The 12,843-nt window shown below is 32.0% G+C and overlaps 1 protein-coding gene across 1 annotated transcript; it reads right to left on the reverse strand.

The window, feature by feature from the left end:
* Positions 1–3,850: 3,850 nt before the first annotated feature.
* On the reverse strand, positions 3,851–5,172 carry LOC109796710 (Putative AT-hook DNA-binding family protein). The gene has a single exon (XM_020356470.3). It carries the CDS (start codon positions 4,956–4,958, stop codon positions 4,137–4,139), a length of 822 nt encoding a protein of 273 aa, XP_020212059.2. The 5' UTR covers positions 4,959–5,172; the 3' UTR covers positions 3,851–4,136.
* Positions 5,173–12,843: the final 7,671 nt, after the last annotated feature.

Here is a 12,843-nt window from a genome sequence, read left to right on the forward strand (position 1 = left end):
AATCCATTTGAAAGTGCTTTTTTTAATAGATACGATTTTTTTTTATAAAAAAAATTACTACTGCAATGATGAGAATTAAACATAAATTCTTGAGTATTTATCATGACCTCGTGCTGCTACTAAGTTGTTAAGCCAACTCTAATAGTTCATTTGAAGTTTTGGTTTATATTCAAATTTAAATATAAAAATAATAATTCACTAAAAAAATTTTTTTGGCAACTTTTGAAAAATATTATTTAATTATATATATTATTAATTTATTTTTATAATATATTATCAAATATTATATATAATCCATGTTAATAAAAAATTTTAATAATATTTTTATATATAAAACAACATTTTCCAAATGTTATAAAAGTGATAATTTTGTAACATTTTAATAATGTTAAATTTTAGTTAATTCAATATAATAATAGTTAGTTTTAATGTAGATGTTACTATTAATTATATTTTATGACTCCTAACTTCCTACACATTTTTTAGGATGAAGACATTATTAGTTAATTACTATCAAATTTATATTAAATATCAACATTTATTTATCTTAGATATAATTTTATAATTATATATATTATTTATGTATCATTTATTTATTAGATGTAAGACTTTAATCTCATAAAAAAAATTTAGAAATTAGAAAGATTCACGGCTAGAATTTATCTTATTACATGCGACTTTTCTTGCGAATTTTTGTGAAAAATTTTATCTGCAGGTAATACTTTCGTGGATAATATATTTTTGCGAATTTTAAAATTCGCAAGAAATTTTCTTGCAAAAAAGAATTGCAGGAAAGTTTCCTGCAAAAAAAAATCGCAGGAAAGTTTTCTACGAATTTTTTTGCAAGAAATTCTGCAAGAATATTTTTTACGAAAAAAATTAAAAAAATTATTATAAATTCTATCAATAATTCTTCAACTTTCAAATGCTCATAATGAATTTATCCGAAGCATTTGTTTCCACGCCTCCAACATGTGATACATAATCTTTTAAATTCTATGATTGTAGATTATAAGCCTAACACTTAACCATACAAATCAACTTATAAGGTAAGTGTTGCCCTCAACTTATATACTCTTTAATTATTTTATTTTCAATCGATATGAAATTTGAAGTTTTTTAAAATATTAAACTTATATATTTAAATATATTTTTTTCTACGAATTAAAATTTGCAAGAAAAGTTACCTACAAAATTTTTCTACCATTTAATAAACATTACTTGCGAATTTAATTTTATAAGAAAATCTGCAAGAAATAAAATAAATTTTCTATAATATTTTCTGCAAATTTTTATCATGAAATTTTTTTATGATCATTAAAATTGTAGCAAAATTTGTAAAAAATATCTGTAAATTATTTTTCTCAAATAAATTCACAAAAAATTTCTTGCAAGAAAATTCGCAAAAAATTTCTACAAATATTTTTTTTCAGGAAATTCGCAAAAAAATTCTACGAATATTTTTTTTCAAAAAAATTCGTAAGAAAATAACACTTTTTTAAATAATTATTCTTTGTGACATTTGATTATTTTATGTGAAATTTTAATTTTAAAAATAATTAAAAATAACTAAAAATAATAATATTAAAATAAAAATGTTATTTTATTAACATTTTTCAAAAATAACAATGTAAAATATTATATTTAATTAATTCATAGTAATATTTTAATAAAGATAAATAAATAAATATTAGTAAAGAAGTAAATTATTTTTATTAAAAAAATCGATGGATTACGACATTAACAAGTATCACCGACAATTAACAAAATCATTTTTTTAAAAGCAAAGTCTTTATTTAAATTTTGTGAATAAAAAGGCATACACAACAGTTTTGTTCTTCTAGAGAGTCTCAATAAGCTCAATCCTAAAATATGACAAACATGAAATCACGAGTGTGGTTAAAATGTAAAATCTCGTGAAGTATTGATTGTATGTCTGGTATAATTTGGATTCATAAGTGGAATAATTTTGAACTCTAAAATACTGGATACAATGTTTGTGATGAATCTCGTCAAATCTAGATCAGGGTCATGGTTTATTTCTATGACAGGGTAGGTGATTCCTTTTCCTCAATATGGCGCACAAAACCCTTGCAATTTATTAAATTTATATGCAGAGATTATATTATTCTGTTTGCTTTCGTAAAATAGGTTGAAGTACTCTTTGCTTTGTATTCCATATTCAGTAAATTATTCTTTTCTGAAAAACATTATAAGTTCAAACCCTAAATTAGTCGTAACTTTCAAAAATAAGGGATTCGAACTATAATAAGCTAAACTCAACCCTATTCTCATATTGAAATAGTTATTAATTTAATAATTTATAGAATAATTATAACTACTAGTGGGAGTATTAATTATACAGTTTACTAAAAAATATAATCATTAAACTAAAAAATAGCCTAATATCCTTACAGGCCCTATTAGTAACTATCGTACTTATAGAGAAAATATAATAGTATAATCTTTTATGCAACAAAGATAAGAAAAAATGAAGCTGAGAGGATTAATTTAATAGATATAATAAAAAAAACATTGTAAAAAAAGTACACGAAAGGGATAAACTATATATAAAAGCTTTCCCGACTCTCACCATGCAAGGACTGAATAACATATCAAACATTTACATCACTCATCATTAGGGTCAAGTTTGAGGGATTCTTCTTGGTAGTTTATTACAAGTTTCAGTCAATGCATTTTCTTCGACATTTTTATTTAAATTTAAAACCCTACTCCTAAAGGATTGTGGTAAGGTTGATGAATGGTTTAATCCATAAGAAAGCAATAAAATAAAATAAAAACTTTTTTTCATTATTTTAATTGTATTTTAAAACTAAAATCATATCCAAACACAACTAACCATATTTGATGAGACATAAACTTGGTAAATGAAAATCCCAAGTTTAGAGTATCAGAAGTAACAACAATACAATGATTAAAGTTTGTAATTGATGAGGATTTGGCCTCTTCCACCAAGTAATATTGTAAGATGCAATAGAACGGAAATTTCTACTGATATGATACACAACACCAAAAAAATTGGGAAGCAAAAGTGAATATGATCCTATGGGAAACTTGTTTTCACTAGTGATAGTAATAGGAATAGGAAATTTTGATGGCAATAAGCCGCGTGATAGATCCCAGGGTGATGCAATAAAGTTGAGGGCACAGTAGAATTGTAGCAATTGAGGTCTTTAATTTTATCAAGTTTTCTCTTTCTCTTTAATTGCATATCAGAGGGGCCGATGAGAAAGAGACAAAAGAAAGTACAGATAGATCAGATATAAAGTAATGAGATGGAGAGATAAAGATGAGAAGAGAGGGTGAGAGGTTGTTCTGAAGTGATATGAAGAAAGAACTTATTCCATAAAGCAAAGCAAAACTGCTGAAAAGAAACTGGCAGGCACAACCCTAGCCACGTTCTCCACTGCCATAAACCAAGAAAGCAAATTTGTCATCTCCATCATTCAGAGGCTACAGCGTTATCGTCTTCCAATAACCATTCACAGCAGTGAGTGCAGATGTGCACAGCATCAGAGTCAGTCCTCAGATATTCTCAGACTCCCAAACTTCAAAGCAACACCCCAACCAAACCACTTTCGAAAATCTACTCTAACCAAAACCAACCAACCAACCACATTGTGACCAAATGTGAACAGGGTAACCCCATCACCCAAAATATGCACAAGATCATGGCCTATTCCCAAGGCTGATAGAGAAAGGGTAACCGGCATAACCCATTTCTGACTTTCCTTTTCTTACAAGCATAAATAACGTACCACCTTTTCACTTTCTCACATATATATAAATATATATATGAGCATCACTAACATTAATTAAACAAACTCAATAAACAATTAATAACTCTTAATAGTTGATATTGAAGAAGCTGGAGATCAATCCATTTAGTTACTGGTTAGCGCCGCAAAGAAACCACCCTAGCTACATAACTTCAAATAGTAACTAACCACTAGCTAGTCTTTCCATTTATAAACTTAATTAAACTAATACCAAGGATTAATTCCAACTACACCATCTAAATCAAATTAAACAGACCAACACATAAAAATGATTACAATAGTTCAAAGTTAATTAACCTCGAAAAAGAGAGAAACGGAAGCATCGTGATTGATCGATCAGTAAGGTGGTGGCGGAGGAGGTGGTCTCGCCGTCGGAGCCCAAATAACATCAGAGGGCAAGTGACAGCTGTACATGGACATTCCGCACGACTCCGCCTGCCCATGCCCGCCGCTGTCTCCTCCGCCGGACACCGCCGGCGAATGTCCATCCCCGACGGAGGTGCCTTCCTCCTCCGGCGGAAGCCTGTGGTACGCGGGGTTGTTGAACGACGCGGCTATCACGAACACCGTCCCCGCGGCGATCAACGCGCCGGCGACGAGTCCTCCGACGATCTGCCCCTGCGGCCCGGCGAGCGAGATGGCGAAGCCGTTGGGAACCGGCGGCGACTGCTGCGGGAGGAAGGTGGCGGAGACGGAGAGTATGTCGAAGCGGCCGTGGAAAGTAACGGTGGCGCCGGGGGTGGTGGAGGGTTGACGAAGCGTGACGTTGGCGACGGCTCCGGAGCCGGTGAGGACGCAGATGCCCATGTTCTTGCGGCGGCTGAACTGCGCGATGGCATCGACGACGTCGTTTCCTCCGGAAACTTCGAGAATGTAGGGGCTCATAGCGGGTTCGGGGTCCCGGGTTATGATAACGGGTGGCTTGGGCTTGTTTTTGGAGCCGGGAGGACGACCTCTGGGACGCCTCACGACCTCAATGGTGGCGCCGTCGCCCCCGCCGGAGGAGTTGGCCTTCTGAGCGGTTGTGGGTGTAGCGGTGGGTTCCTCGGTGGGGAGTTGGAAAGGGTGGTGTTGGAAGGGGTGAGGCTGAAGCTTTGAGAACATACTAGGTGGTGTTTCATTCTTAGTATGTTGTTCTACTACGTATTCACCCTTCATTGTGTTTTTTTGTTTTTGTTTTTGTAAGGATTAACCAATGGAGAGCGAGAGAGTGATTGGGTTATTGGAATAAAATAAGAAGAGAAGAGAAGAGAGAGGGAAAGTGGGGGTGGGGAAGGGAATGGAGATTTATATATATTGAGAAAAAGGGTAAGGGTGTGAGAGGTGAGAGAGGTGGGTGAGCTTGGAAAGAAAGTAAAGACTAGTGGCGCCGCTGGTTGGAACAAGGGTGGGCCCACTTTACACATGAGACAGATAGAGAAATATAGCATTATTGGGTGCCTCAATCTAGCACCGCCTTTCCTTTTCTTCCTTCAACCCTCTTGAGAGGTAGATCCTTTCTCTGATAAGGACCCCTTTTGATGGGTTTGGTTTTGGGTTATGGGGGATGGATGCCATGCCTTTATCATAATTCAAATATTTGGGGTCCTTTTTTTTTTTACATCCCCATCTTCCTCATTGCTTCCTGCTGATCACTATCTTTACGTTACTTTGCAAATTCAAACCGCTATCATTTCCTTTAGGTCAAATTCTCTCAGCTTCTGTCATTTCATCTAACGGTGCTTATCGCCTCTTTTTTTTTTTTTTTTTTTTTTTTTTTTTTTTTTTATTTCTAAACGTCATCTATTCTTTCCCACTAAATCATGAATTATGCTACCTAATTCCTAGTTAGGTTAGTTATAATCTAAATCTTACCAACCATGCTTCGTTTGTCCCGATAAGGCTCTATCCTCTCATTTTCATGACACCTGTTCATCTCCTCATTAAATTCATAGTAGAAACTATGATCAATACAAGAATGATCTTTAAACTTCACTAATTATACCCTATCAAAGCTTACTTAGTAGATAACCAATCTTCATAAAAAAAAATGGTGCTATAAAACTAATTCAGTTATTAAAATCGGGTAAAATCATTCGTAGATATAAACATGTCTAGTAATTTACAACACAACAACTATATGCATCCGTCACGTATTTCAATTAGAAGATCTCGTAGAGATCTCATTCAAAACAAGATAGGCAGTTTAAGTGGCTTGACTGTATCGAACCGACAATATAAGGTGATCTTTTTGGACTTGTTAGATCAATAAAAAATTGGATATAAATCCACAATACAACAACTCAATGTCTCAAATGTCGTCACTTAAACAATGAAGTATAGTACCACTATTAGGATATACTAAATGGGTATGAGTCTACAATGACATTAGCTAGTTTAACTAAGTCTTTTATGAGATTAGCCCACTGACTACCCTCCAAATACTATGCCTTTCTGATACTAGGTTGGAAACTAAGTTTTCGATTTTATATTTTACCTGGTTTTTCACTTGCAATAAGTATAGCTCAACCTGTCCCTTATATACTATGCTCACTTTATACACATGTGTCTCGACCTTGCTTACATACAATACCAACAAAGTCCTAAAGGAGACTCAATATAGTTATTCACTTGAAGGGTCAACTTTCCAAGAAGGGTTTTCAACATATTTAAGCTCTTATTGGAGTACCACATCACAATATCCGTACAATAGGATATACAACTTTCAAAAATCTTTCCTCTAGTCCTAAGCTGATCATCACAGCTCAACAACACAACAACTTCACATATATTTAACACCACTACACAACCAACACATATCTCAACTCATTCAACTTTTCAATCATCATTCATCTCAGAACATCATCATATGTAGAATAACAACACTTAACAACTTTAAAATATACAACATATACATTTATTCATCTCATATTCAACAATCATCAAATTCATCAACATGCTCTCATTTAGCTAATAACATTCAATGCAACACATTCTGCGCTCGACGCCATCGAGGCAGGGAACTCTTTGCCTCACCCATGCCCGATGTTACACAACTCAAACGCGGTGTGGATAAGATAAAGGTTTCTAAGACCTCATGCTTGGCATGAAAAAATGCGATGCCTGGTCTCATTTCAAGTAGAGAGTCTTTGCTTGAGTCATGTCTGATGTCATCATATTGGCACCTAATGTCATCCAGATAAAGAGTTTTGACTTGGCCATGCTGGGCGCCACTCAACTCTAGGCCCGACATCACCAAGTTAGAGACCTCCCAACAATCTCACGTTTGACACCGTTCGAACCACACCTGACACTCTACTAACCTAAGACTAGTCTCTCTCCTCATGCCTAGGGTTGTGGATCTTGTGCCCAACGTAATTAAGATAGAGAGTCTCAAGTGAAAATGATGCTCGACGTCTCGAAGGCATGTTTGACACGATATCAAAATCCTATAATTGTAGAACTTGATTTTGTCTCAAAACCTGTAACCCAGAAAAAAAAATTCCAACACATGCAACATCAAACAACATTCATACACATCACAATCAACCCATATATGCACTTAGATTCAACATGCAACCACAAATCATCGCAAGTCCTCATCTTCTTCATCAAGAACCCAAAATCCCAACTTTCACTACAACCCACTCTGATTTGTTTCCTACACAACCAGAAATTACAAAGAATTCATACAACATACGACCAACACTTCATTCAACAACTCAACAACTCCATTAAAGCAAGAATCTAGCTTCTCTTACCTCGAGTAACTCAAAACTCTACAACATGACTCTGAATGGATCAACAACTCAATTCAAGGCTCCTAAGCACTTGAACTCACCAACAAGACAACACAACGAGAATCAAAGAAGAGAAGGAAAAGGAGAAGATTGAGAGAAAGTGAAAACTCATGGACAAATTCATCCTCTCTAGAATCCCCTCACTAGACTTAGAGAAAAAAAAGTTTATGAAATTCTATTCAAAACAAAAATCTTATATATTTGTCCTCTCGGGTCAAATTGACCCTTTACCTAGAGAAACCATCAACGCTATTGAAACTCCCAAGGGATCCATAGACCCTAGAGTCTCTCAACACTAAACAATAGTTTAACTTAATAACATAAAATGATTATGAATAATTATAACACTTCTACAACTTATACACAATTTTGACAAATAAAAAAAAGATAATAAGTTTTTGTAAAAGAAATTATATAATTATTGTAAAAAAATTATATTCTATTAATTTTTCAACTTCTTAACTTATATATTTGATACATATTTTGTAATAAAAAAAATACTTAATACATAGAATATATAATATATTTTTTTTCATCTGACCATCTCAAATCATGTTATTTTGATATTCTGCCTCCATGTTATATTAACTAAATTAGAATTTAAATTTAATTATTGTAAGGTTGATTATATTTGTGTATATATTCTATTGCAAATTTAATAATTTAATTACTATACTTACATTTTTTCTTGTTTAAACTATAGCTCGTCGTTTTAAAGAAGTTTCATGAATAATCTACATTCTATTACCGTGTTTTATTTTTTTTCTTCTTTTGAATTGTGTTACACAATACAGGCTACGAATATATGCAAGTGTCGACTTGTAACCCAACCTATGAACTTGTCAAGCCTTTCAAATCGCAATTGGTGATGCGTTGCTGTCTTTGCTTTTACCTTCTAGTTACTTTGACTTCTAATCTTGCCAAACACCATGTTTTTTTTTTCTTTTTCCGAATTTAACTGTTTATACGGGTCATATTCAAATTTACACGTGTATCAAAACGGTTTGTATATAAAATAGCTTTAATTGTAATTTGGTAACTTAATTAAATTTGTTTTTAATCAAATCTTATAAATGTATATAAAATGTTTTTTCATGATAAAAAAACATTACTATTTTTCTTGGATCATTCAACAAGATAATTTATTTTTTTCTCTCTCAATATGATATACTAAATATAATTGAATAAATTGGGGGGTGGAAGGAACGTTAATGTAAAGTAATTAGAATTTTTCCGAAATAACATAATTATTAATTTATTCATGAGTGGTAATACCATGAAAAATGCTTCATATATTTACAATCTTTGGCTAGCAGAATTAATTAAGTTCAAGACGTGTATGACATTACAATTAAAACGTATATATTTTTAAAAATATATGCTTCGTAAAATGCTAAAATGTTAACATAAAGTGGTTGTATATGTTCCGAAAATGTAAATGTTTCATAAAATTATACACTTTTATTCGTCCATATGAACTAGATCCTATATATTTACATAAACATTTTTTACATTATTTTATTAAATTAAATATGATATGTTATTCAGATTAAGAATAATTTGTTTGTATACAAGTTACAAGTATATTTTTAAATTTATTTACTAAAAATTACTTTTTTAATTTTAATAAAAAAAATAAAAAACATTTTTAATTTGTGTCCAAATTGATTTTATGTATCACTCTCCATAACTTATTACGTCTCAATAAGGAGTTGATTCATGGTAATAGTCTTGGTCCCATGATAATACTCTAGTGTGTTGCCCTATTTGAAACTTTAATGGAATCTCTAATTGTAACAATTTTCAATTATTATTCGGCATATGAGTAATTTCATGATCATGAAGGAAGAGTTTATGCATATTCACGGAGCACATGTTTTATAAGGGGAAACTCCAATATAGGAATTACTATGCATACATGCGGACAATGCGGCCGAAATCCATTACTTAGGTTCTTACATTTTATAACTAATTATTAACAATAAAAAAATATAAATATAATTATTTAAAATTAATATATAAATAATATTTGGATATATGTAACAATATATACATGCTAAAAATTTATCGACAACTAAAATAATGAAATAAATTCCCTTGTGGGATTACAACTATAACTTTACATATATCAAGTACGTAAATTTTTTAAAAATTTAAAAATTATTTAATATTTCATTTTATTAATTCAAATTAACAGATAATCATAAAAATATTTTATAATTGATTTGAATTTATATAATGATGTATTAAATAATTTTCAATTTTTTTTTAAAAATTTGTAAACTTGATTTATGCATTAAGAACATTTAATTCAATATTAGATCGTTAAAATTTGATGTAAAATATGAGTTATTGAATGAAGTAAGTATAGGTAGAGTTATTCTTAGAGTAAATGGATTTCTTATCTCTCTCTATCTATCTAGCTATCTACACACACGTATATATAATTATTCAATACTAAAAGTATAAACCTAGAGTGTCGATCAAGTAATACTACAAAAGGAATGCTACGCCAAGGGTATCCTAGAATAGTACTATCATCCACCAACATGGCTTTCACAATAACTCCTCATTTGGCCTATTCTTGCTCTACTCTCATGCTAGATATAATTATTGTAGTCTAACCACAAAGAAACATGTAAAGTAAGCTTACCATAAACAACATAACAAGTATAAAAGTAAAATGCAACTATACTACCAATATAACCAACATAACACACTTATCATGGTTATCAACTTTAACAACACATAGTACAATTCTGCAAGGTACTCAATTATTGAACACAACAACATCTCAACTTAACATTCATCAACCTTTTTGAAGGCAACAACTTAACAACACAAATCAACTCTTGTAACTCGACAACATAACAAGATAACACATGAACAACACAACACGATCAACACATCATACGCATAATACAACAACTATATGTGTCTTCATGCATTTAACTAAAAGATCTTTTACAACACAAGTAACCAGTTTAAGTGATTTAATCCTATCAAACCAACTAACAACACAATATTTTTAGGCTAGCTAGATCAATAATTAATTTGGATAAAAATTTACAGAACAACGTGGTTTCTCAGATTTTGTCACTTAAACTAGGAAAGTCTAATGTTCTTATTAGGATAGAACAACTTGGGTGTGAGCTTACCATGACTTTAACATATATAACTAAACTTCCTATGAGATTAGTCTATTGACTAACCTCCAAATACTACACATTTTCCAATATTTAGTTAGGGATTTTTGCCTCCGACATTATACCTTGCTCAATTTTGGTTGCTTTATAGATGTATAACTCAACCTTGCCCCCATATAGATTTATACTAGTCACTATATACGCGTATGACTCAACTTGACCTCATATTGCATCAACTAGAGTCCTAGGGGAGACTTAACACTCTACTTTAAGAGTCAATTTCTCAACAACTAGACTCGTAGAGCACCACAACACCATATCCTCATAATGGGATATGCAACTTAAAAAAAAAAATTCTCTGGTCCTAAATCAATCAACATAACTCAACACCATGTCTTAAACATTTTCAATATAGCTACTCAACACCTACCAACATACAAATTTACTACATTTCAACTTTCATTCAACTTATAACTTTAAACAACGTAAATATCCACATATATCATTATAACTCCATATAAAATGCATTAGAATCATATAACAACATACAACATGTGATGGATTCAACTATCACATACATACTCAACAATTAGTCAGTTAAACAAAACATTTTCAATTGGTAACTTACGTTCGACATCATTAAGGTAGAGAGCCTCTGGCTCACCCACACTCGACACCAAACTACCTGTACCTGGTGTGAATGAGGTAAAGATTCCCTATAACATTTACGTCTAGGATAGCAAAAGCCTACATCGAACCCATTTTAGGTAGAGAGCCTCTGTTTGACCCATGTCCGACGTCACCACACGGGCATCTAATGTCGTATATGTAGAGAACTTCTATGTTGATCACACCTTGCGCCATTTGACTAACGTCTGGTGTCACCAAGCTAGAAAGCTCTAAAGGCACCCACATCCGGCATGAAAAAATCAAAGATCTCTCATCTAACCAATCTCGTGCCTAACATCAATGAGGCAAAAAGTCTCTATCTTGCATCACTCCCAACATCTTGAAGCTATGCTCAGCCTTACGACAATTTTTGCACTTGGCAGAATTGCGATTTGGCTCTAAACCTAAAATTCAAAAAACCACAACAACATGCAACAAGTAATACTACTCAAATATGCCTACTAATCTCATATTCATCAAGATAAGAAACATGCAACCACTACATAAATAAAATCTACCAATTCTTCTTCAAAAACAACCAAAATACCAAGAACAAGAAACACTCTTCTCAATTCATCAGCAACACAACTACAATGAAGAGAATTTCAAGCAACAATTCAACCAATAACTCAACATAAACAATCAAGAGCTTCCTTTACCTTCGAATTAGCTATAATCAAGGGTAGAAGAAGAAAGAAAGCGAGGTCTTCTAGGAAACTCTACATGACACTCTAAAGACTCTAGTTCTCAGATCCAAGGGTTTCGAATCACTACTCAATCATGATCCTTTACAATCTCAGCTAGGCTAGGAAAGAAAAAATTTAGGATTCATAGTTCTTTTCTTTAACTTCTCTCTAAACTTAAGAAATGAACTTACGAAGCTTACTTCTATAAAAAATCTTATATACCTTTCCCTTAACAAGTCAAACTTAATCTTTACTTAGAGCAACTTTTAAATGACTAAAATTCATAAGATCCTAAATTTTTAAAGTTTCTCAACAACGTGTAATTTAATAAAATTAACAAATACTACAAAAATTCAGTGTTACAATCAAATTTTTATCATGAAGTGTAGTAAATTAATGACTCAATAAAAGAGTGAGTATACAAACTTCTTAACCCAATAGGATCTAACCTAAGATTAAAAAAATTGATCTAATACTTGTAAGATTAATTTTTTTTCGGTGTTAAAATAATGTTTAGTTCTGGGAACACAAGTTAAGTATTTGTTGTCAACTTTAAATTTGCGAAACATATTCATGAGAAAAAAAGGTGAGTGCCGGTATATCTTCAAAATCATGCAAAATATGAGGTAGAAATATCCTTGGTTAAGCTTTAACCGATTCATCACCTTAAAGCACAAAAGTTGATACATACAACATGCTTTAAACATAAGAAACAATAGGAATAAGCACATGGAGGAAGATAGCATGGAGAAAAAAAGGTATC

Source organism: Cajanus cajan, chromosome 6 (assembly GCF_000230855.2).
Source record: "Cajanus cajan strain Asha chromosome 6, NIPB_CcT2T_4, whole genome shotgun sequence".
Taxonomy (NCBI): Eukaryota; Viridiplantae; Streptophyta; class Magnoliopsida; order Fabales; family Fabaceae; genus Cajanus; species Cajanus cajan.

Excerpts from the sequence above, each read along its gene's own strand:
- LOC109796710 (XM_020356470.3), bottom strand. The coding sequence starts at position 4,958 with ATGAAGGGTGAATACGTAGTAGAACAACATACTAAGAATGAAACACCA.